This window comes from Rhinopithecus bieti, unplaced genomic scaffold, assembly GCF_001698545.2.
Source record: "Rhinopithecus bieti isolate Rb0 unplaced genomic scaffold, ASM169854v2 scaffold_7884, whole genome shotgun sequence".
NCBI classification, from domain to species: Eukaryota; Metazoa; Chordata; class Mammalia; order Primates; family Cercopithecidae; genus Rhinopithecus; species Rhinopithecus bieti.
Genome location: NW_016806331.1, coordinates 3,303,354 through 3,330,517, shown reverse-complemented (window position 1 = coordinate 3,330,517; position 27,164 = coordinate 3,303,354). Strand labels below are relative to the sequence as shown.

The window sequence follows — 27,164 nt, the reverse complement described above, 5'->3', positions numbered from 1 at the left end:
AAAAGACCTGAGTCTTGGTCAATCCCAGTGGCTGTATTTCAATCATTCATATACTGCTGAGCATTCAAACTGTGTTCAAATAAAGCAAACATCAACCTGTAAACAATCAAGCTGTTCCGTACCTCACTTCCCATTTCTGTATGTCGTTTCCTTTTTTTGTGTATAAATCTTCTTCTACCATGTGACCACACTGGAGTCTCTTTGAATCTGCTGTGATTCTGGAGGCTGCCCAATTCACAACTCATTCATTGCCCAGTTAAACTCCTTTAAATTTAATTTGGCTGAAGCTTTAATTTTAACTGATAGTGTCAGAAGCAGGATCCAAACTACAGCTTCTAACAACCCCCAGGAGCACTGAGTGAACAAGCAAGGTACATGCAGGACCTATTTGAGTCCACTGATCTAAGTGTGGCTGGGGATTGCAGTAAGTTCTCTTTTGGATTTCAGAACTCCATGGATTTGTGTTTTGAGCTCTCCAAGTTTCTTTGAGCAAATTTCTAATCCAAACTGGGTTTGGAAGTCATGACAGAAACTGGACTGGGTCCAGGAATGGATTTAATCCAGAAATGAACTGGCTAGGGTCCAGTTAGAGGTCTCTTACATCTGACTGGGTCAGAAAGAAACTGGTAGCAAACTGTAATATTGTAGGGGTTATAAAATTTTGCATTTGAAAATTCACAGGGATTTTATATTCCACCCCTTGTTTCATTTTACTGGTGTGCTTAGGTAGAGGAGAAAAAAAAAAAAACGGCTAAGTTAATCAAGAGAACCTGAGAGTAAAGCCAACATTTTAGGTAAAAAACGGGATCTTTAATTTCTAGAAAACTGAGTTCCTTCCAGCTATACACTAGACCCAAGAGACAACAAAGTCTTACATAAATGACAAAATCTTACTAAACATAACTTACAGTAAAACATTCCAAGTGAACAATACACAGAAGTGTATTTAAAAATGAAGTTTCCCAAATTAATCTCATCTAGGGATGCCTATTAATATGCAGAAGCTTCTAAAAAAGATTTAGAGATGATGGGGACCATCTGGGGGCAATTTTGAGCCCTGCCAGTCTGATATTGGGTGCTAGGCAGACTCGCTAATGTCTATGTTTTGTCACAAGTATTTTGCACTGGCCAGAATGGAAAAAGATAATTTTCCTTTGTGTTGTGGCTTGGCCCTCAGGGTTATGGTGTGGTGAGCCAGGTCACTAGGGCCACTCAGGGAAAGGAAACCCAGAGACTTGGCATGTTGGCAAAAGGGTAAGAATTTCTCACCACTCAGATTTCTGGCCTCTGTTTCTCTGCCCAAACTGGGTTAAATGAATGGTAAAAATCACTATTTATCTCCTCTGTGAAGTTTTAATTAACACAAAAAAGAATTCTGAGGCTGGTCTTAAGCTGTAGTTAATCTAGTGTGCTTTGTCTTTCTGTGTTGTTCTGTCATAAAGAGGGGTACCTTAGGATAAAATATGTGCCTAAAATCCTGGAAGCACACTGTTCAAGATGTCCCAGCAAACTGGTCAGTGATAATCTTTGCTGCAGATCCCTGAAAGAAGAAAAAGGAAAAAAAAAAGGAAAAAATAGATGAGACTCCATCTTGTTTTGTATGTCCCTGGAAGGTTGACCTTGTAACTGTTTGATAATACTTTCTCAGTCTCTGCCATCAAAATGGCTGCTGGGTCAGGGTTCAATTCCCAGCTTAGGCAAAGAGTACTTTCTCATTGATATTTGGGTGACCCTTACTATTTTAAATTATCTTAACCTCTACAAATCATCTTCAATTTTTCTTTCTTTAAACACAAAAATATCAGCTGTTTGGCCTGGCTAAAGTCAGGTAAAAAAAAAAATTAGACAAACTGTTATTAAAGAGTGCTATGGTTAAAAGTCAGCTTAATTAAAAGCAGATATTCAAGCTCTAACAGCCTGGGCCTCCTTGGGAAAACAGGAGGCACCAGAGACCCTTTCTTGGCCCTGTTCTTCCAAAGACTTCATCCTATAGCCGGTAATACAATTTAAAACTTAGAAACTGGTAAACAGAAACTTACAACAACTGTAATAATCTTCTGTCTGTGTAGTTATACATGTGTTGTGTGTGTAATGTTTATGTAAAAGAGCTCTAATTAATTGGTTTAAAGAAAATAGGCACTTAAATCAAATATTTTGAAAGAAAATAAAATTGTAATACCTTTTAGTTCAGGTGATTTTAGTAATCTTTGGGAAATAAAACATTTTAAAGATTTTTGGCAAAAATAAAGATATGTGGTCTAAATTATTCAGGTCAGATACTAGGTTTGTTAAATGCTTTAAGGTCATACACTGCCTTGACTTTAAAGGCCTAGGGACATATGGAATTAGTCAAGTCCCCTAGCTATACAAAGAAGGTTATAAAGAAAAGAGATTTTACATCAGAAAGGATCTTGTATCGTAAATTATTGTCCTAAAGTGAAAAATGACTGATTGTTTAAAAAGAAAGATGTTTAGGATAAGTCAGAAAGTCCAAGCATGTTGTAGATGGTCNCATTTTAAAGATTTTGGCAAAATAAAGATATGTGGTCTAAATTATTCAGGTCAGATACTAGGTTTGTTAAATGCTTTAAGGTCATACACTGCCTTGACTTTAAAGGCCTAGGGACATATGGAATTAGTCAAGTCCCCTAGCTATACAAAGAAGGTTATAAAGAAAAGAGATTTTACATCAGAAAGGATCTTGTATCGTAAATTATTGTCCTAAAGTGAAAAATGACTGATTGTTTAAAAAGAAAGATGTTTAGGATAAGTCAGAAAGTCCAAGCATGTTGTAGATGGTCTATGGAAGTTATGAAAGGACTAATGAAAGGAAATTTATGCACCAAAAGTGAAAGCTGTTAAGAATTACCATTTTAACATATAATTGAGACTACTGAGAAACGAAATGTGTTTTGGTAAAAGATTATAAGAAAGCATGGGAATATAAATTTTTGCCTAGTTTAAAGAGTTAAAGGATTGTTTAAAATTAGATAAAATAAAGCTAAAGTTTTAAACAAGTTGTGAATGTGTTATAAAAAATCTTGAGCTGGGTATGGCAGCCCACACCTGTAACCCTAGCACTTTGGAAGGCCAAGGGAGGTGGATTACCTGAGGTCAGAGTTCGAGGCCAGCCTGGCCAACATGACAAAACCCTGTCTCTACCAAAAATACAAAAATTAGCCAGGCCTGGTGGCGGGCACATGTAAACCCAGCTAATCAGAGGGCTGAGGCAGGAGAATCACTTGAACCAAGGGGCTCAGGCTGCAGTGAGCCGTGATCGCACCACTGCACTCCAGCCTGGGAAAAAGCGTGAAACTCTGTCTCAAAAAATAAGAAGAGGAAATAATAAATAATTAATGTTGTAAAAGAAACTCTGTGTGTGAACGTATTGGCCAAATTTAAAGCGGTATTATTCGGTTTTTCCATAAATTGAAAATGGGAATAAAGGCACAACAAGGTTTTTATTAAAGCACTAATCTTCTCTTTCACAAAATTGTAAAAGGTTATAAACGATTTATGAGAATCTCACCTTCTGGTCAGACTAAGATTGAAGTGATTTGTTTATAAGATTTATTATAAATTGGGATTAACATTAACAGACTAATGAAGGGTAAAATTTGGCTTTCTCTCTTGAACAAGATTTTCATGAACTATTAAAAGATAATGGCCCGGGGTGGTGGCTCACACCTGTAATCCCAGCACTTTGGGAGGCAGAGGCAGGCAGATCACAAGGTCAGGAGATCAAGACCATCCTGGCTAACATGGTGAAACCTCATCTCTACTAAAAAAAAAAAAAAAATTAGCCGGGCTTGGTGGCGGGCACCTGTAGTCCCAGCCACTCAGGAGGCTGAGGCAGCAGAATGGCGTGAACCTGGGAGGCGGAGCTTGCAGTGAGCCGAGATGACACCACTGCACTCCAGCCTGGGTGACAGAGCAAGACTCCGTCTCAAAAAAAAAAAAAAAAAAGATTTTAAGTCATCATTTTGGCTAAATGAATGACTTATAGTAACCTGGATTCTATATCATAATATCAAGTATTTTAAACCTTTAACATATTTGATAGGCTTCTCAAAATCAAATTTCACCTTTAAAATGGTCTTTTCTGACATCGAATTTTGGAATCCTCCAGAGGGCCCCTGAAGCATTTAAGAGACAGGTAAACAGGATTATTTGGCATGCTAAGTTACATGGGAAACTTTGTCAAAATAAAAATAATGTTTAGTCTCCAGGTTATATTTTAGTAAATTATATTAATATATGTTCCAAAATTGTATGGGACTTCTAAAATTCTATTATGTCTGAGTATATGCTATCAATCATAATTAAAGTTATTATGTTATTATAGACCACAGAAATAACAAAATTTCTTTGTCAATTGTATTGTTAATTATAACTATTTAAAATCATTTCCACAGTTAACTGCTTAATGCTGATGCAGTTTCTCAAAATTTCAAAAGCATGGCGTCTTTTAGGAGGTTCATGAAAGATAGAGAGGACCCTGAAAAGTACTCTTGAATACAGGTTTCTAATAGCTTTAGAATCATGTCATTTGAGCTGGGTAAGAATTCCTGGAACTTTCATGAAAAGACTGACTGGGTTATCAAACTGCTGATCCAAGTAGAACAAAAATTAATTAAATACCAAGGAAGTACTTTGCCAGATTTTCATGCTAAATGACCAAATACTGAAATTATTTAGATACACAATTTGAATAAAATGCATGGTCTAAGTCAAATTACCTATGATTACCCATCAGTTATCAGTTCTATGCATCTAATTTGGAGAATCAAATCCAATGTTAAGCACAGACTCATGAAAAACCAGAACAGCTGCCTTGTCCTTATTGAGTCCTTAAACCTTTTATTATTAAAAGTTCTGCATTACATGACTCATCATGGAAAAGATAAAATGATCCAAATTAAATATACTGATGTGGTGACTTATAAATTATGAAAATAGTTTATAACCAATGTTCCATTCTACATTCCTGAGAAGACAATCAAAGCTTCAAGTACATTCGGCTACCTGATGGGCCATTTAAACATTTTACAAAACGATTTCATTCATTTTCAATGCATGTTTTTTGGTTGTATAAAAACTTTTCCATGCAAGAAGGCTGATGTTATAACACTAAATTATTTTACTACAGTGTATTTTCATCAGGTCAATAAAGCTTTTTATGGTTTGGAGGACAATCAACCCCTTTACAATGTAGAATCCAAAGACTGGATCTTCTGAGAACATCAGAGTAAGACTGCCCTTGCCATCCACTCTGCAACAAAATTTTGGAACCTTGCACCTTGGGTTCATAATCTCACAACTGTGAAGGGTCCCTCCACACTTTTGGAACTGTACACTCATCGAAATCCTTAACATAAAGCTAACTAGAGAAGTTTCTCCCCAGAAGAAGAAGGCATCCTTGATGTGAAGAGCTTTTCCCAAGATCGTAGATCAAGATTTCTCTACTATCATTAGACTCTTATCTTTAAATATTTTTTTCCTTGCTTATGCCTCTATGAATAGAAGTGGAAAAAAGGTCTGTTGTGTGCACTTATGGGATATGCTTTTATTTGTGAAGAATTTTGCAGCCAGCCTTATACATGGATAATCTTACACTTTGATAGATAAAAGATGAAGGCCCAATGTGAGTGAGAAACTTTGCCTCATAATCAGTCAGAAACAGAACACTGATTCACTCCTCTTAACCCACATCATGGGTTAAAGAAAACACTGCCTGGAGGCCTTCACTCCTCTGGAAGGGCATCATTTGTTAGGTCCTTTTTCCATGGTTTGGAATAAAACAGGCAATGATTAGAAATGTATCCCTCATGATAGGCTAGTTAGCATGATAGGCTTTATATACTGTAAAGGCTATGGTTACACAACAGACTTTAAATTCTCTTGTAAAAGTTATGCTAAATAGTAAAAGTGGCTAAACACAGAAGTATCTGTGCAGCCACTGGCACTTATGGCCTATAGAGAAAACATCAGGCATTACAAAAATTCATTTGCAGGGGATTAATGAAAAAACTTCTTAGTTAAGCAAGTAGACTTCTTATCTAGCTCATTCTTTGATCTATTTGAGTTTAAGAGGTATGGTTTATGGGGACCCTGGGTAAGGAGCATACTCCAAACTCTTGGTATTATCCTCCCGATAGTCATAATAATAGTCTCCCTAGTGCACTATATTCTCTTGAAGGTTTTAAACGTTTGAATGCAGCCATCTCTAGAACATCTAATGGTCTCTCTTCAAGTGGAATGACAAGAGCTGAAAGAAATGTGTGACCATGAGGGTACTGTAACCTATGAATGACGTGCCGAGACTTGAAATCCAAATGATGGTAACAGAGAGTGGTGCTAAGGCCTCTCTTCACCTTGAGCAACGTTATGGTGAGCCTTCGGCAGCAATATATACCACCCAAACATGGGACATCTCTCTGGTAACAAATAAGTAAATAAATACCTAGCTTAAAACTACACATGATTCAAATGTAATAAGGAGAGTAAAGAGAAGAGAAAAACACATCTTAGAAATACCTAACATGACTTTCCCTCACAAAAAAAAATGCAGGAATATAAAGCTGGTCCTCTGCATCCTTAAATACATGGTAAGTGTGAAAATTTGAAATTGCTTACAGTAGGAATTGCTAATTTTGCATTCTGAATGGTGAAATAAATAATAGCATTATTTCCCCCAAAAATGCCAGTATGCATAATTTTATTTTAAATCAGAAAGTTAATAATAAAAATAAATGCATATCAGGGACTGGCTAATATGAGCATGAAAAGGCATCTCTAGTAATCATTTACAACATTTGCAAACCATTTATGTCTTCCTCATGCAGAAAAGTGATATAAATTAAACACAAAAACTTACATATATTCATATTGTAAGAACCCAAAGATACAATACAACTACATTTTAACCCCATGTTCTTACCAATTATTTGAGGGCAACAATCATGTGACTCTCTTCTGCAGCACTGGAAAACAGTATTCTCAAGTATGACTGCCAGATACCATAGCTTGATAAGGGCAGGAGGAGAGGTCATTTACCTTCAACAACTAAGTCATCAAAACCCACAAATACATTTCTAGGTATTTTCACAAAATCAAGGAAAACTGGGCTTCTGGTTGTTTTCTTTTACTAGGAAATTTCATTAACCAGAAAATCCAATTTCTCCAAGTAATGTGTTCAGGCATAGCACACAGTGTTTAATGATCACTAATAATATTCAGTACAATCATTTTGGCAATTCAATTGAATTTTTAGCCATAATTCACAAGCCTAAGCTGAAGATTTCCTCTATTTAAAACTGACCCAAATTATTTAAGAACAAAATTACATAATGGCTAATAATGCTCTATGTCTACAGCATACTACTTATTATTAATAAAAGTAGCTTACCTTCTACTTTATCAGATCTCTTTCACTCATGTAATCAATAATTCAACTTTTTTTACATGTATAAAATACTAACTATACTGCAGACACCTCCCTAAATATAGGAACAGACTGTAATTTTCATCCTATAGAATTTTCACAGCACTAAGCAGATGCCTAATATTGTTAAATGATTTGCTACATATGGGAAGTTTTTACATATCTGAATTAGAATAATCCCCAAATGATCTCTGATATGAAGCTGTATAGCATAGTTGATAAAGATGAAGCAAAGTGGTGGAATATAAGTATAATTGGGATAAGGTGACATTAAGAAGAACTTGGGCTATTAAAATACTACACAGTGACATCAGCAGTAATAGTGGAGTTAAGGAAATCAAAAATCCTTTCCTCCATAAATTTTAGCAAGAACAATAGTGGTAAAAATTGTCAAAGTCAACTTTTTTCAGAACTCTAGAAATTAATCAAAGGCTTGCAGCAATCTAGGGAGAATGTACTACAGAAAAATCCCTGATTTTCATTAAGAACAAGTTTTATGGCATTTTAATCTCATCCCTCTATCTCCAGTACCATGAGAGCCTTGAAAACTAGGAGGCTCAAAAATCACAATAAAATCCAGCAGCCTAGCAGCTACCAGGAGGGGCACAATAGGGTTGGAGCTCCTCCAAAACCCCATTCTCAGAAATTGTCATTATTGACCTGTCTGGCAGTTCCCTGGAAAACACCACTCCTTTACTTGTCTTTATCTGACCTGACTCAGAGCTTGCCCAGTGCCAATAACGTTTTCCCCAGATGGCATTTATCAAAAGCAAACAAGGCCAACTATTTAACATCAAGTTGCCTGAAGTGTCAGTAACAGTTGGGGCAAACAACAAGCTGACCAGAATCTTAAAAGTAAAAGCTAGGTAATGAAATGTCAATAGGGGGTTTTGATAAGATCCAACATACTCCTTCAACTCCAGATGGCCAAGCTCACGCAAGTGCTCAGTAAAGAACTGAAAAGGCGACCTAAGCTTTGACTTCTTGCTACACTTTAAGCTCTGTACAAGTGGGAACTAAAAGCTAAAGCAGAGTTACAAACTGCCTGTCTAAGCATTGAAGGCATGCCCCATCATGCACACAGAGACCATCAGCAGAGGCTGGGAGACTCATTGCTTCCAAGCATTAGAAAAATAACTGTCCAATCATTAGCTGTCCAGTACTAACCATGCAGAGACTTTGGTGGCCACACAGAAAAAGCATACAAAGTTTACATAAACAGTTCAGGAAAGTCACTATGCAAACAAATGACAAGAGCAGCAAACAAGAAGAAATCCTGAGGAGGAGAATCTGATTTCCAGAGTTACCACATTAAAATTTATTTAATTATCTAATTTTCAACAAAAAAAATTGTGAGACATGCAAGAAACAAGAAAGGATAATCTATACAGAGAGAGAAAAAAGGCAGTTAATTGTCCCTAAGGAAGCCCAGACATTGGACACTAAGCCCAGACAAAGACACTAAAATGTTTTCTTTAAATATTTTATTAGATACGGTTTCAAATAGCTAAAGAAAACCATATATGAAGTACAACAATATCTCAGCAAATAGAGATTATTAACGAAGAGACAGAGATTACAAAAAAAGAAACAAACATTGCAGAGTTAAAAGTATAATAATTTAATTCAAAAATTCACTAGAAGAGTTCAACTGCACATTTGAGCTGGCACAAAAATCAGTGAACTTGAAGACAGGTCAATTGAGATTATCCAGGCTAAGGAACGGAATGAAAAAAGAATGAAGAAAAATAAGCAGAGAATCAAAGACCTATATGAAACCATAAAGCATACCAACATATGCATAAAAAGAGTACCAGAAAAAGAGGAGAAAAAGGAAGGGGCAGAAAGAATATTTCAAGAAACAATAAGAGGAAACTTCTCTAATTTGATGAAAAGCATTAATCTATACATCTAAGAAGCTCAATAAACTCAAAGTAGGATAAAATTCAAGAGATCCACACTGTAACACATCATAACCAAATTTTCAAAAAATAAAGAGAGAATACTGAAAGCAACAAGAGAGAAGCAACTCACCACAAATATGGAATCATCAATAAGATTTCATATCTGATTTCTCATTAAAAACCATGGAGGCCAGAGGCAGTGGAAAGATACATTCAAATTCCTAAAAGAAAAACACTGCCAACTAAGAATTCGAATTCCAGCAAAACTATTCTTCGAATATGAATAAATTATGACTTTCTCAGATAAACAAAACCAAAGAGAATGCATGCTAGCACATCTTATCTACGAGAAATACTAATGTGGGTCCCTCAGGCTGAACTGAAAGGACAAGAGACAGTACCTGCATCTACGTAAAGAAATTAAGAAAACTGGTAAAGATAATTACATAGGTAAATATAAAAGAGAATATAAATGTATGTGTGGTTGTGGTTCCTTTCTCCTATGTGATTTAAAAGACAGCTGCATAAATCTAGAATTATAAATCAGTGTTAATGGACACTGTATTAATGCAGAAAGACGTAGCAATAATAGCATGAAGGAAGGGGAGGGAATATATAGGAACAAAATTTGTAAACTTAAATTTAGTTAATATTAATCCATATAGATTGTTACAAAATAAGGTACTATTTGTACGTCTCAGGGCAACCACTAAGAAAATAACTCAAAAAATATTTAGTAAAAGAAACATCAAGGCTGGGTGCAGTGGCTCACAACTGTATTCCCAGCACTTGGGAGGCCAAGGTAAGAGGATCACTTGTGGCCAGGAGTTCAAGACCAGCCAGGCAACAGAGTGAGAATCTGTCTCTACAAAAAATAAAAAAAATATCCAGACATGGTGGCACACACCTGTAGTCCTAGCTACTAGGGAGGCTGAGGCAGAAGAATCACTTGAGCCAAGGAGCTGGAGGCTGCAGTGAGTATGATGGTGCCACTACACTTCGGCTTAGGTGACTCAGTCTCTTAAAAAATAAAAATTAAAAAAAGAAACATCAAGGAAATTAAAATGGTATATTAGAAAATATATACTTAACACAAAAAAGGCAGAGAAAGCAATAACATAGTAATTAAGGAGTGACAAAAAATTACTTGATATACAGAAAAAATAGAAAAATGACAGGTTACCTTAAGTGCTAGTAAATACATTAATTGTAAATGGATTCAACACTCCACTCATAAGTCATAAATTCCTGGACTGAATAAAAAGAGAAATTAATAAATCTCTTCTGCACAACCAACAAGAGACAAAACTTAAAATATCTAAACATCTCATGAAAACTATCACCATTTATTAAACGTTCTTCTCATTCAGCAAAATGGAAAATAGGTATTCATTTCAACTTGTCTTCTGATTCAGGGTGGCCCATTTAATGCCATTCAGCTTTCACAGGCTTATTTTGTTTTTCATGCCCAATTTGGGCAAACTAAACAAAAGGTCTAACCTAATTTTAAGTTGTCTGTATAAAATTCATAATTAAAATAATACTTAATCTCATTTCTAATCATTATCTTTTACTGATGTCTAAGCATGTAGATTTTAAATAATATTCATATAAGCCCGTCTGTCAGTGAAGTGTATTCATAAATTAATGGATCTTGCATAACACTGCAGCACTGTCTTTATTACAATTGCAGAAGTTCTGAACTCTCATAATATAAAATCTAAGCAGCTTTTTAAAATGATTATGTAGATCTACTCTTTAACCACAGGTCTGAACATAATAAAAAACGTAGGAGATGGTAGACACAGAAAAGTCAGCCTTCTCTGAATACACGGAAAAAGTGATTTCATACTTCACAAACATTATTTCACTCACATAGTCCATGTTGAAAGTAAATACCAAATTGTACCTATCCTTCTAAGGAAAACAAATTATTTTACCAGAATTATAACAGAGCTCATTTTATAAAGTAAGTAACATTACTTTTTATCTCCATTTATTAAACCTATAAGTACAAAATTCCTCATATTTCAAAATAAATTGCTATATCCTCTACTAGTCACAGTAGATACGGTCCTAATTATTTAAGTAAAATTGGATGGCATATAGCCAACAATAATCTTTGTGCCACTTAGAAAATAAGAATAGATTTAAGAGGACATAAATTTGGATAAACATTTCAGAAGTACTGATAACATCTCATGCTAATTTGTTAATCTGCTTAGTAAATTTATTGTTAGCATTAAAATTAATATATTCAAAACAAACATAATATATACAAAATACCTAAAATAACATAATACTCATAGTATAGCCTATGAATAAAAGCACAGATTCAGGAAGACATGTGAGCAAACTCAAGCTCTACCACTTACTGTTAATACAAACTTAGGTAAGTTTGCTCACTTGGAGACTCAGTTTCCTTTGTCTATGAAATGGAAAAAATGTTACTACCAAAAAGTAGCAGTTGGAATTCAGTAAAACGACATACCTAAAGGGTTTTACATGATGCTAGACACAAAGATTTCCATAATTCTTAATCAAAAGAAGAGCACAGGTGATACATTACATTATACATAGTTCATCAGGAATTCTGTGTAGATCAGTAGAAACCAAATAGCACAGGCAGAAAAGTTATTTAATGATCACAGACTCTAAACCTCTTAAAAAATGGTTTGAACTAGACCAATCTCTAAGGAACTGTTTCTGAAACTCAAAGATTCTACCTTAAAGTGATGCCCAAAAAGCTAATGATACTGACTCCAAATTTCTTACAATAGCCTAAAGAACAAATTTCAAGAACACTAAACAGAGGCAGTGGACAGTAAGAACCTGAAAATATATATATATACTTTGAGTGATAATCATACTTTTATAAATTACTTTGAAAAATTATCAGAGTTAAGCACAAATATTTAATGTTAATTTCAACAGGGAAAACTGAAATAGAATTTTACTATTTAACAAAAAGAAAATCATTAAATGACAGGCATATCCATATAACACAATAACCCACAACCATTACAAATCAAGTTCTCAAAATAATTCATGATGTACTCACAATGTGATTCGGAGTGAAAAGGGCAAAATATAAAACAATATTAACAATTTCGTCTTTAAAATATGTTTGCAAAAGAAAAGACTGAAACAAAAGCTACCACAATGTTTGCAGCAGTTACCTCAGATTACTGAAAATGGGGTAACTTTTTTAATAGTCTTCCTTCATTTCCAACTTTCTACTATAATCAACTATCATGTTCACAATCAAAAAAAGCAATACAACGTCGATTTATGATAAAATTTTAAAGCTCTAAGCAGGAGTTAAAAAGAACTTCCTCAGCTGGGTCAAAATGATATCCACAAAAAACTTACAGCTAACTACTCAATGGTAAAAGACTACATACCTTCTCTACTATGACGAAGAGCAATGCAAGGATATCTGCGCTGATCTGACTTGTTCTAGTTAATATTAGTAGAGGTCCTAGCCAGTGCAGAGAGACAAGAAAACAAAATAAAATGCAAACAAATGAGAAAACATGAAATAAAGCTGTCTCTACTAGCAGACAGCAGTAGCTATGAAAGCTACTAGAACTAATTTGTGAGTTTAACAAGGTTGTAAAATTCAAAAATTCAAGATCAATATTAAAATACTGATTCACGTACATAAATAATTGGAAATTTAAAAATTTTTAAAGGTTACCATTTACAACAGCACCCAATAATGTAAAACATTGAGATACAAACGTAACAAAATATGTGCAACATTTTTACGCTAAAATTTAAAAACAGAGAAGTCAAAGACCAAATATATGTAGAAAGGTTGTTTCATTGTTTTCTCTCTTGAAAGAGGCTCTCACTCTGTTGCAGAGGCTAGAGTGCAGTGGCATGATCACATCTCACTGCAGCCTCAACCTCCCAGACTCAATCAATCCTCCCACCTCAGCCTTCCAAGTAGCTGGGACTACAGGTGCATGGCAACACATCCAGTTAATTTTTCTAATTTTTGTAGAGATGGGGTTTTGCCCTGTTGCCCAGGCTGCTCTTGAACTCTTGGGCTCAAGCGATCCTCCCACCTTGACCTCCCAAATGCTGGGATTACAAGTATGAGCCACAGCACTGGGGCAGGAAAGGTATTTTATTAACAGACTAGAAAACATTTTTAAGATGTCAACTCTCCCCAAATTGATCTATAACTTCAATGCAAACCTACTAAAATTTCCACAATGCTTTTATATAGAAATAGATTCTAAAATGTACATGGAAAAAAAAAGAACTCGAATACTCAAAATTGTTGAAAATAACAACAAAGTTGGAGGACTCAGGCTTTTTGACTTCAAGGTACAATATAACACTACCATAAAAAGGACTGAGGTTTTGGCCAAAGAGACACACAAAACAATGGAACAAAATAGAGTCCACAAAGCAATTCACACAAACATAATCAACTGATTTTTGACAAGGCAAGCCAAGGGAATTTACCAAAGAAAAGATAGTAAGAATAGTCTTTTCAACAGATGGTGCTGCAAGACTGGGGCGTTCATACACACAGAGAGAGAGAGAGAGAGAGAGAGAGATAGAGAGAGAGAGAGAGAGAGAGAGACTGACTTGATCCCTACCTCACACTACATGCAAAAATTAACAAGAAATTGGTCACAGACCTAAATCTAAAATCTACAGCTATAAAAGTTCTGGAAGAAAACGTAAGAAAAAAATCTTTGCAACCTTGGATTAGGCAAAATTTCTCATGACAAAAAAGCACAAATCATAAGAGAAAAAAACTGATAAACTGTACTTCATCAAAATTTAAAACTTCTGCTCTTTGAAAGATACTGTTAAGAAAATGAAAGGACAAACTACAGACTCAGACTCAAAGGAAACACTGTGAACATACATATGATAATGAATTTGTATCCAGACTGCATAAAACACTTGCAAACCAATAATGAACAACCCTATTAAAAATGAACAAAAGATTTTAGCAAACATTCAATCAAAGAAGATAAACAGATGGCAAAAAATAGCACAGGAAAAGATGCTCAATATGTTAGAAGAAAAATTCATATTAAAACATAAATGAGTTTTCACTAAATGCATATTAGAACAGCTAATATTAAAAATAAAATGACAAGTGATGACCAGAATGTGGAGCAACTGGAACATCAAACGTCAGCTGTGGGAATGCAAAATGAAACAGTTACCTTGGAAAACAGTTTGGTAATTTCTTTCTTTCTTTCTTTCTTTTTGAGACAGAGTTTCACTCTGTCACCAGGCTGGAGTGCAGTGGCATGATCTCGGCTCACTGTAACCTCTGACTCCCTGGTTCAAGCAATTCTCCTGCCTCAGCATCCTGAGTCGCTGGGATTATAGGCACACGCAACCACACCTGCCTAATTTTGTATTTTTAGTAGAGATGGGGTTTCACCATGTTGACCAGGATGGTCTCGATCTCCTGACCTCATAATCCGCCCACCTACGCCTTCCAAAGTGCTAGGATTACAGGTCTGAGCCACCGGGCACAGTCAGTAACTTCTTATAAGGTTAAACCTGCACTTGCACATGGCCCAAGAATTCCATTCCTAGATGTTTAACCAAAAGAAATGAAAACGTATGTCAACACAAAGACCTGTACTTAATGTACAAAGAACAGCACGTGAATGTTTATAGTAGCTTCATTCCTAAATGCCAAAAATTGTTCATCAAATGGCAAATAAACATATTATGATATATTCACACAATGAAATACTACTCAGCTGTAAAAACCAACCAAGCATCAACAAACGTGCATCAACATGGATGAATCAAAGCATTAAGTGAAAGAAACCTGAAACAAAAGGCTACATACTGTATGATTCCATTTACATAACATACTAGAAGAGACAAAGCTATACATAGGGACAGAGAACACATCAGTGGTTGCTAGGACCTATGAGTGAGAGGAGGAAACTTTCTAGAATGATGGGAATGTTATTCGTTTGGAATGTGGCAGTGGTTCAATTACCATATGCATTTGTCAGACTTTATATAGCAATATAATAAAAATTATTTTTTACTTATAAATCATACCTCAATAAACCTTAATTTAAAAAAAAAAAAAGCAACACACGCCCTTTTAAAATAAGGATCAATCTAAATGAGCTAAACCAAACTTACTGGGTATGGGAATAGGGCAGGGAAAACAGTAAGAAGACCAAAATCCTTAAAATACTGGAAATCTAAAATATTAATTTATTATTAGTAAATAAGAAACAGATATACATAAACACAAAGAGTTAATCTAAAGAGAGATGCCTTTTTCAATTAAGTACTCATTGTTTGGACAGAAAATAAGAACATTTGATAAACTTTCAAGGAAGATTAAAAAACACAAGGAACAGGTTGATAAAGGAGTGCCGTAATTATGACCCAGAGTTTGGGAACAACTTAGCTAAAACATTCCCCTTCCATTTTACTTAATGGAACCAGTCTTATCCACTCATCCACCCCACTCCACTCCCACCCCGTCTTCTACTATCTTCATTCATAACAATCATATCTAATGCATACATCTTACACATTTATAGATAAGAGTACAACATAAAATGCCTATCACACAAAATTCCTATTTGTCCATTTAAGCTTCAGACAAGCTCATTGTTAAACGTCTTTTTTCTCTTTTTTAATGCCACCCAAAAACAAAGTGATGTCCCTCTGGGATGATTTTCTGCAGTTTCTTTTGTCTGTTATTAAGTACTAAGATGATCAAAATAAACAAAAATGTCTCAGAAGTTTTGAGTGGATCGCTCCAAGAAGAAGCTACATTTTTCCATTTAATAAAAGAGGTAAGTTGTAACTTTCATCACTTTGTTTTCTTTATGTTTATTCCATTGGGCTTATACTGTTGCTAAGAAACCAGTTCATAAGATTTCCCAGCCCACAGAACACCCTCCTAGGCAGCCTGGAGGATACCAAACTTCGTAACCAAGGCAATTCTCTACCACACAGTTTACTGGTTAGCCAGCACCACGCAGGTGCACTCTGCCTGGCATGCCCCTTATTACATTTACCTAACAGGTACAGACAGTATAAATCCCCTCAACACAACCGAAATTGTAGCAGAGGGCAATCAGGTGATTGTGAAGTGTAGAACTCTCCGACAGCAGAGAACACAACAGCGAATTTGTTGTCAGTCCCTGTCACCCCACCCAACTAAATATTGTGGGGGGTTTTGCCTTAAATTGTGAAGTCAAATGTCAGCCCACTCCAATAACTCCACCACGCAATATGCAAACTGCTTCCAAAAACCATCATCCAACTCCCATCCGGATTAACATTTGCAGAGAAAGGTGGCAACAGTATCCGCATAGCTGAGAGGGTAGGGAAGGAAGGAGTCAGAATTCGGAAGGGGCCGCTGAGTCACCTAAAATTGTGACCAAGACTTCACCCTCCAGGAAATCAAGCTCTGCCCCAACTCTCATCAGGGAAGCAAGTGAGAGTAGCAGCAGCAACATCATCCTACCAAAAAAACACTCAGCGCAGCTTTTAATAGGGTTCCACTCCTTAAAGTGAAGCCAAAAATAGGTTTCATGTCCCAAGCTTTCCTCCGCAGCTGGCGACACGCGCAGATGGAGGAAATATCTTTATTGTTGGGAAAGGGAGGCGCGCTAACGGGGATAAAGGATACCTCACCACTTGGCAAAGTTACTGGCTCCTAGCTTGACCCTGAAATGCCCCTTTTATTGCAACATGTGGCCCAAGAAACTCTAAGGAAATGTGGCTGGCGGACGCTGTAGAGCTTTTACCCCGGTGTACTTGGCAAAGTAAAAGGGGATACAGAAACCAGGCGCGTTCTGTGAAATCTAAGCAAGATTCAAGGTCTCCGTTCGATAGGCGCTTCGGTGACACAATAATCACGTGTTCGTGGGCGTAGACCTTCGAAAACACACGATTCTGGGACGTGCAGGTACCGGTACCTACCGGCGAGCGCAGGAACGAGTGGGCACTCCCAGCCCCGGGAGCTGGCTCCGTTCCTGTGGGAGGTTGGTCACGCCCCCTGACTCCCGGTCGCTGCGACCGCCAGGGCGAGGCCGGAGCAGGCGGGCTGCAGGCGGCGGAAATTCGGCCGCGCTCCTCCTCCGGGTGGGGCGCTCTCCGCCCGCCCCGCGCGGCCCCGACCCCAAGACCCAGGCCCCGGAAGGCGAACGTTCACTTACCTGCTCCCCTCTCTCGCTCTCCGCTGCCGCCGCTGCGCCGCTCACCCACGCTGCCCTGTGAGCCACCCCCAGCACACACACCCTACGCGTACACCCGAGGCACGGCCCCAGGCCCTTGAGGTGAGACCGCGGCCCAGTCACACAGGTTGAAGTAGCCCACGCACCACCCGGCTTCGAACACCTCTGCCCCCGGAAGTTGATTTCCGGCAAGGCCCGCCCAACCCAGCGCCTGTCCCTCAACGTAAACACGCGCGTCACGTGGCCCCAGGCTGAGACCCGGGTCGGGGCCCCACGTTCAGAGAGCCCTGCCACCCCAGCTTGAGCATGGTCTTAGGAGCGTTGCCCTGTGAAAAGGGGTGACTTTGCCTTGCTCCTTCCCAGTCTAACTCCTGTTAGTTACACTTTCTCATTCCTCTTGAGTAGCAGGCCCTGTTTCTCCACCTCATCCCTGCAAATAAACCGTCCCCCGAATCAAAATGAGTTCCATCCGGAACTTTGTAGGATTGGTCCTAAGAAGATCCCGCCGAATCTCTTCACAACTTCCAAGCAGAGTAGAGTAAAAACGGGGACTAAGCAAAGTGAGTGACATGTAGTAAGTGCTCAAGAAATGGATGTTGACTAGATGCTACCTCTCACCTTTGCCTATCTGAACTCTCAAGCACCGGATGCAAGTAGGATGAGCGCCTCCGCCGACAAGTGACCAGTAAGATGACTTCGGTCAAAGAATTATGCGCTAGAGTTACTTTTGTTCTTGTCTTCAACTCCAGATCACAGCAATTCATACGTGCCGTCTCTGTTGAAGAGTTTTCTTGCAAAGCCTTTCTTAAAAGCTTTCTACCTAATAGCTTCTCCTGAAGCAAAAGGAAAAGAATAGCGTAACTCAGATTATTTATTTGAAGGAAGGAATGATTATATAGATGTCTTTGTCCGTTTCAGACTGTAAATAGTGATGAGAGAAACAGTCAACTAGCAGTCCACTCGTGAATGTTTCTTCCATTTTTGTCATGGGAGGAATTTGAAAAAATTCATTCAACAGTTTTTTATTGATTGTATACCACATACCTAGTCCTGGGCCAAGTGTTGACAATTCAAGAGTGAACAAGGTAACATTCAAGATATTTGTCTTCAAGGAGCTTACAGTCTAGTGAGAAACAAAGACAATAACCTGGGGACTTTGAGCATAAATTTCTGGAATATTCGCATTCCTTGTATAACAAGTATTCTTTAATCCTTGGACTCTGGGTTTCTCAGCTGTTGAATAAAATTGGCTTAAACCTGTAATCTCTGTTCTGTACTGGAAGCGGAAAATATTAGCAAGGCATCCTAAGAAGTGTGCCATAAGTGCTGGCCTAAGTAGTTAATGAGCAGTTTCAGTATTGAGCAAGTCACCTTGACTACATTATTTGTCCAGCCCACCCCCTTCTTTGTGCATACAAAAAACATTTCTATTATAAGAAATATAATGCTTTCTTACGCATATTTGTTTATCTGTCTGCTAGACTACCAAGTCAAAGACCACTTCTCACTTGTATATCCAGCAATCTACTCACTTCTCATTTGTCTTTGTATATCCAGCAGTCTAGCAAAGTGTCTAGTAGTTAGGAAAAAGGTATTCAATAAATATTGCTTAAACTTAATAAAGTTACATTTATATTATTTTGTCTCTCATATCTCTTTCTGCTGGAAACCAGATAAGTTTCTGAGAGTTCCTTCCCGTTGATGTATCTACATGTTCACTGTGTCCCATTCAATACTAAACAGATTTATAATATTAAGAGTAACTAATATTTCTTACTAATATTTGCTATGTACCTGGCATTAGACTAAATATTTTAAATCCCTTATATAACTTACCACAATAATTTTACAAAGTAGGTATATTAATATATTTACACTTTAGATGAGGTTACAGATTTAGGAAGTGTAAATTGACCAAGTAGATTTAAAGCCAGATCTGCCCAACAGAAGGACTTGTTTATTCACTACAGCACATCACTTTGCTTTTTATATCACTTGTTTATCAGTAAATTCAAATCCTACCAACTCCATGAAATCTTTCTCCCTTCCCCAGAGTAATCTCTTTTTCCTTATAAACTATACAATTCAATGATTTTAGTATATTCACAGAGTTGTGCATGCTTTACCACAATCAATTTTAGAGTATTTTCACAACCCCAAAAAGAAACCTCATACCTTTTGGCCCCAACTTCTCCCAAGCTTCTCCCTGCTCTCCCCAGCCCTGGCAACCAGTAATCCACTTTCTGTCTGTATGCTTTTGTCTGTCCTGAACATTTCGTATAAATGGAATCATGCAATGTGTGGTCTTTTGTGACTGGCTTCTTTCACTTAGCGTGTTTTCAAAGTTCATGTATCCCTTCATCAGTTGGGTTGTTTCTACTTTTTGAATATTATGAATAATGCTTCTGTTGACATTCATGTACAAGTTTTCATGTCAACATATGTTCTCATTTCTCTTGGATATATACCTAAGAGTGGAATTGTGGGGTCACATGGTAACTCTATGTTTAACCCCTTGTGGAACTACCAGACTGTTTTCCAAAGTGGCTGTACCATTTTACTTTCTCACCAGCAATGTATGAGGGCTCTAATTTCTCTATTGTGCCTTTTCTTGTCTATTCTAGAACATATGTCTCTCTTACTTTTCAGAATACTTTTTCCATGAGCCATCTTGAATTATTATTGTTTGTTGTACATGTATCTGCAAGCCCATTTTCCTAATAGTTTGTGACCTTCTGAGATGAAAAATATGGTGCCTGCCCTTAAGAGAATCACATGTAGAAAAATATACAATAAAATCAGATATTACAGTGATAATAAACACTGAAATAAAATGTATTGCTAAAATATGGAGAAAACACCTCACTCAGCCTAGGTTAAACAGGAAGTACTTCTCATAGAATGTATCAAAGCTCAAGATTAGTCTTGAAGAATACGTTGGAATCGACCAAGCTAATGAAAGACGTGAGTATGTTCCAGAAAAAGGAACATATACCTTTGTATATATTTCCTTGTCTATGAACTGTGGAGGTAAGTATATTTTGCGGGTAAGCATACCATAGAAGCAAACATTGTGGTATGTAGGTATGCAGCAGGAGAAATGGGAAATGTAGATGGCAGGATGATGAGGAGTTTTGTAAACCGTGTTAAGGAGTTTGAACTGTATCCTGAAGGTAGTGGAAAATTGCTGGATTAGTTAAGCAAGGTTGGAGAAGAATTACTTCAGCAGCAGTGTAGAGGAAGGACTATTGGGTAGGAAAGATGGGGCCAAGACTAGAAAAACAAATAAGCCAGTTAGAAGACATAAAATAAAATGAGGAATTAATGACTGCCTGAGCCAAGATGTTAGCCATGAAATTGGCAGAAAGGATTGTAAAGGCACATTGGCAACAAAAAAAGAGGAAAGAAGCCAGGCACGGTAGCTTATACCTGTAATCCCAGCAAGGTAGGAGGATCACTTGAGCCTGGGAGGTTGAGGCTGCAGTGAGCCGTGATTGTGCCACTGCACTCCAGCTGGATGACAGAGCAAGACCCTGTCTAAAAAGAAAAAAAAAAGAAGAAGAAGAAAGAACTGAAGATATATTCCAGGTTGCTGACTCTAATCATCAAGAGGAAGATTGGGCACTTGGTGATAAGAATAATGAAACACTACAATGATGGTATCTTAGTTTGTTGAGGCTGCTATAAAAAAAAAAAAAAAAACTGGGTAACTTACCAATGCAAATTTATTTCTCCCAGGTCCGGAGTCTAAGAAGTCCGAGATTAAGACACCAGCAGATTGGATGTCTAGTGGGGCTCTTTCTGGGTCATAGATTGTGCCTTCTAGCTGTGTCCTCATGTGGTGGAAGAGACGGGGTGGCTCGCTGGAGCCTCTTTTATAAGGGCACTAATCCTAGTCATGAGGCATCTGTCCTGATGACTTAATCACCTCCCAAAGGCCCCACCTCCTAATGCTATCTCATTGGTGATTAAGTTTCACATATGAATTGTGGGAGGACAAAAACATTCAGACCACAGCAGGTAGGTTGCAGGAAGTTAAACTGACTATCCTTGAAGTTTATGTGCTGTTGCAGTCACCCACAGAAATGAGATGAACCCTCACCCAAAGTTTGGCTCATATTTCACGACTTAGCATACCACATACGCACCAACAGGGTATAAAAAGGTTTATTACTTACATAATGAGGCTTTCTAGGAAGAGTACAGCAGACTTCCTAAGCAGTTTTAAAATGACTTGAGAGGGTAGGAGAAAAAGCTGTTGGGATTTTTTTCATGGCTAGTACATGCAGCTTGGGTGAAAAAGCCCACACAGGGCAGGGACTGTATGGCTTGAATTTTCCACCAGCACCAAAATAGGAAACACCTATTTTGTACCATATCTGGATCTGGGCAAGCTTTCTTATCAAGTTGCTGAGATCCAGATATGGTACAAAAGGGAACAGGTGAGGACTTAAAACTTATCAAGCATCAAACATAAAAAATGATGTCAGACACAATTACATATTCTTAGATCTAGTTTAACTGCAACTAACAATATAGTTGTTACATATTTATATGCTTTGAAAGTGATAATAATGAACACTGTCGTTGCCATCCCAACATTTATTCCACTCTTCCCACATTGTGCAGAGTACACCTAAGAAATTTAGGTGAAATTAACCTCACCTTTATCACCATAGTCCAGTTAAGATAACCCAATCCCAACCTACGTTGTTCCCCTGGCCACAAGAAGTTGTTCAGGGTTGAGCAAATCAGCACCAATTACAGGACTTTAGCCCCAAAATTGTGGGATGCGGCTCCTTTCTCTCCCTTGATAAATGAGAAAGCATGTGGTTCTGGTTACTGAGGGCAGTCATCTTGTAACCAAGAAAATAAAAAAGCTGGAACCCTGATCAAATAAGCAAAGATTTATAACTTTGTATATAAGAAGAAGGATATAAAGAGTAAACTGTGAAAGTTTTAAATAAACACTTTTCTGCCTCCTTCCTTTTAATCTACTGGTTTCTTCTGTTATGGCAGCTTTTAAGTCAAATTAATATAGAGTTTGATTTTTCTATTTATCCTTACTGGTACTGAATATTAAGTCAGTTTGAATGTGTTGTTATTATACTTCACCTTAAAATACTTTAGTGTATATAATGTGATATAAATGTACATGTGTGTTTCAAGATTTACCCTACCCTCTAATGATTGTCAGTTGCCATAATATAGAATTTATACTCTAGGAATATTTGGTTGATAGGTAATTAGAAGAACTGCACTCCAAATGTAGCCACCATTAGTGCTTATTATTATATGTCATTACCTGAGACCTTGCTAATCAAAAAAATGAATGTTAAAAATAGGTTTTAATGGGTGAAATTAGTGGTTTGTTAATTAAGGTAATGGAAGTTAAAAATAGACTCTCATTAATGAATCAATGATGCTCACCATATGTAGATTGGATAATATATTTCAGAGATGGCTCCTACCTTACATGAGCAAGGTTATAAGAAGCTAGCAAACCCTGTAGCTTACACACTTAGAAATAGTACCCTTCAAATTTCAAACCTGAATGTCTAAAATTTCAGTAATCATAACATGTCAAAGGTGGAAAAGTTTAATGTTCTGCTTAACGAAGGAGAGAATCATATTCATTATGAAGATTACTAGAGACATCATGCCCATTATGGAGATAAGGAATAAAACATTATTGCCTTTCCCTCTACCCTGCAAGTTCATTTTTTAAATATGCCCAATGAAGATATCAAGATAAGCTATTAAACTAAATTTAGACCAGCAGAACATGAAGGATAACTAGGAAACAGAAATTCCAAGATAAAAAACCTAGGGCTAGACATGGTCTCTGCCACGGTTACTTGCCTACAGAAATAACAAGAAGCAAATAGTTCTAAAACCTAATATTTAAGGGAAAGTGTATTGTTAAATAAACCTCAAGGCTGGCTTATGATAACCTGTAACTATTTAATCTTAGGAGTATCCTCAAATACCTAAACTCAACCTAATAGGAAATGAGCTGGCAAAATGATGCAACCTCCCAAAAAGAGGATCTTCCCCAATGACCATCTCAGGTTGGGCAGTGGAGGACACAGAGAGCGAAACAGTAACTGCTGAAAGAACATATACGACTGCCAACCAGCAGTTCTAATTATTCCTGTCTATAGAATATGACAGGGATCAGAAACCACTGTGTCCCCCTTTTTTTCTGTTTTTTGTTTTGTTTTGTTTTGTTTTGTTTTGTTTTTTGAGACAGAGTTTCACTCTTGTTGCCCAGGCTGGAGTGCAATGGTGCAATCTCAGCTCACCACAATCTCCACCTCCTGGATTCAAGCAATTCTCCTGCCTCAGCCTCCTGAGTAGCTGGGATTACAGGCATGTGCCACCATGCCCAGCTAATTTTGTATTTTTCATAGAGACAGTGTTTCTCCATGTTGGTCAGGCTGATCTTGAATTCCCAAGCTCTGGTGATCTGCCCGCCTCAGCCTCCCAAAGTGCTGGGATTACAGGCATGAGCCACCGTGCCCAGCCTGTGTCCCCTTTTAATTGGGAGTTTTTATTGCAGTGATATTGACCTTTCTTTTTCATTGCTTTTTGCATATATTGTGAGAAGATGTTTGTCATTAGTTGCTAGACCATAAGGAAGGTAACTCCAGGTAAACCTAACGTATTGTATTAGTCCAATTTCTCACTGCTGTAAAGAACTTCCCAACACTGGGTAATTTGTAAAGGAAAGAGGTTTAATTGACTCATGGTTTTGCATGGCTGGGAAGGCCTTAAGAAACTTACAATCATGGCAGAAGGAGAAGCAGGCACATCTTACATGGTGGCAGGTGACAGAGAGAGAGCACGAGCATGTGAAGGAGGAACTGTCAAACACTTATAAAGTCATTAGATCTCATGAAAATTCGCTCACTATCATGATAACAGTATGGGGGAGCCCCCCCATAATCTAATCACTTCCTTCTCTCGACATATGGGGATCACAGGTCCCTCCTTCAACACATGGGTATAACTATTGGAGATGCGATTTGGGTAGGGACACAGAGCCAAACCATATCACATATTGTGGAGTGAAAGAGAGGGAGTGGAGAAAAGAAAGATACATGCTAATTACAATGGTTGGGGAGTGCAAGAGTATACTACAGTGGACCTGGTACTTGTTACTCAAACATGCATTTTACCCTTACCACATTGTGTAGCTTTCAGCTGTGTTCAATGAGATTGACCCCCCCCCATTGCTTTTCCAAGAGTGAGTCCTGATTAGTCTAAGCTAAAAGTTACCCCAACCTCCTTGACACAGTTATTGTGAGTGCACAACCCTGTCCTAGGCCAATCATAGCATTACCCTAATCATACGAATTATTTCAGGGATTATCCAACAAGTACAAACCTCAGGACAATTGTTCGATAGTTGTCAGGAAGAACTTTCTATAAGTGATGAAACCTGTAACCCCTCCTGCTTTTAACAACCAATTTGTGACTATAAAGGAAACCAGTCTGAGGACAAAGCAGATGCAGACAGTAAAACTAAATTGATATAATGCAGGGAAATGGAGCTGAAATTTTGATCAAATCAATTCTAAAGCTTCCTTCACCTCCATGGGACTTTTCATTTATGTGAACAATCCATTCTGTCATTTAACCTAGTTTGAATTAGGGTATCTGTTACTTGCAATCCCAAATGTTTTAACTGGTAGAAAGATTCTGTATTTCTAACCTTTTATTAAATGTTAGAAAATGAATTGTCTTTTTATAAAAATGGAAATGAGCCATAACTACTTTATTCTGTGTCCATGCTCATGCCAGAGTAAGGTTGAATATAAGCTACTCTTCCAAAGTGCAGTTCTCTCAGATTCGTGCGCCACTCAGCTTCCCACATTAAACCAATAGAAAAGTATTTCAAATATTTATTTGTAACATTGTGTATATACAAAGTATTTAAAGAGTAAGCTGTGAAAGTTTTAAATAACACTTTTCTGGCCCTTTCTCTAATCAGGTCTCCTTTGGATTCAGTACTGCACATAACCCATTTATGAAATCTCCATTACCTAGGCGACACACGATCCCTAACTTCTCACTCCTTTGAAAATTGTCACTGGTCACCATATTGGCTTGCCTGGTTTAGCTGAACTCACAACTGGGGAAGAATCACTCCATTAAATTGCTTCAAGTATCTCAGAGCCTAATACAGAAAAGAAAGCCCAAGCCAGAAAGAGAAGAGAAGCCTTGATTTCATCTGTGTAATCATTACAATAATTTCATAAAATTCATTTATATGGTAAATTGCCTTCAACTATTATCTCCAAATAACTAAAAAATGTAGTGACTATCAATAGAAAGTACATGTGTCCACTCTATTTCCTTTACTCTTCATTACATACTTAAAAAACATAAATAAACAAATAACTTTTATTTGTGAAATTAAACTTTCTAAAACTAAAATTTATGCTGGAATATTTTATATTCTGGATTAATTTAAACACCTAAATATTCACATAATTTTTAATCATTTATTAAACAACATACCTCTGGCTGCTAAATTTTACTTTAAAAAAAATTCAACCTTTACTCTAGATTCAGGGGATACATGTGCAGGTTTGTTACAAGACTATAATGCACATTGATGAGGTTTGGGATATGATTGAACTCATCACCCAGGTAGTAAGCATAATACCCAATAAATAGTTTTTCAACCCTTCCCCCACTTCCTCCCTCTTATTGTAGTCTCTGTAGTCTATTGTTTCCATCTTTATGTTTGTGCATACTCATTGTTTAGCTCCCACTTATAAGTGAGAACATGCAGTATTTAGTTTTATGTTTCTGTATTAATTCACTTAGGAGAATGAACTCTAGCTCCATCCAAGTTGCTGCAAAGGATATGATTTCATTCTTTTTTATGGCAGCATAGTATTCCATGGTGATTATGTACCACATTTTCTTTATCCAGTCCACCATGGATGGGCTCCTAGATTGATTCCATGTCTTTGCTATTGTGAATAGTGCTGCAATGATCATACAAGTGCCTTTGTCCTTTTGGTGGAATGATTTTTCTTGGGGTATAAACCCAGTAATGGGATTTCTGGATTGAATGGTAGTTCCATTTTTAGTTCTTTGAGAAATCTCCAAACTGCTTTCAACAGGGCTGAACTACTTTACATTTCTGCCAAGAGTGTATAAGAGTTCCCCTTTCTCTGCAGCCTCACCAACATCTGTTATTTTTTATCTTAAATAGTAGCTCTTCTAAATGGTGTGAGATAGCATCTCATTTTGGGTTTGATTTGCATTTCTCTGATTATTAGTGATCTTGAGTATTTTTTCATATGTTAGTTGAGCACATGTATGTCTTCTTTTCAGAAGTGTCTGTTCATGTCGTTTGCCCACTTTTAACAGGGTCGTTTTCCGCTTGTTGATTTAAGTTCCTTATAGATTCTGGGCATTAGACCTTTGTTGAATGCATGGTTTGTTAATATTTTCTCCAACTAAATGCTACTTTTTATGATACACATTAAAAAATCAAAAAGCAAGCTAGGCTTTACATCTATATTAAACTGTTGTATTGCTTCCTTAGTAGTTACTCCACCACTTTTGCAGATGTAGCAAGCAATACTC

At 37.2% G+C, this 27,164-nt stretch overlaps 1 protein-coding gene across 1 annotated transcript in view; it reads right to left on the bottom strand.

The window, feature by feature from the left end:
• The window catches only part of LOC108531979 (coiled-coil domain-containing protein 91-like), a 143,203-nt gene extending 117,542 nt beyond the window's left edge, over nucleotides 1–25,661 (bottom strand). The window contains exons 1-2 of the mRNA XM_017875661.1: nucleotides 25,604–25,661; nucleotides 17,538–17,866 (exon numbers count right to left, since the gene is read on the bottom strand). Coding sequence (XP_017731150.1) covers nucleotides 17,538–17,866; nucleotides 25,604–25,661 — 387 coding nt within the window. The remainder of the gene's footprint in view (nucleotides 1–17,537; nucleotides 17,867–25,603) is intronic.
• Between the last annotated feature and the right edge of the window lie 1,503 nt (nucleotides 25,662–27,164).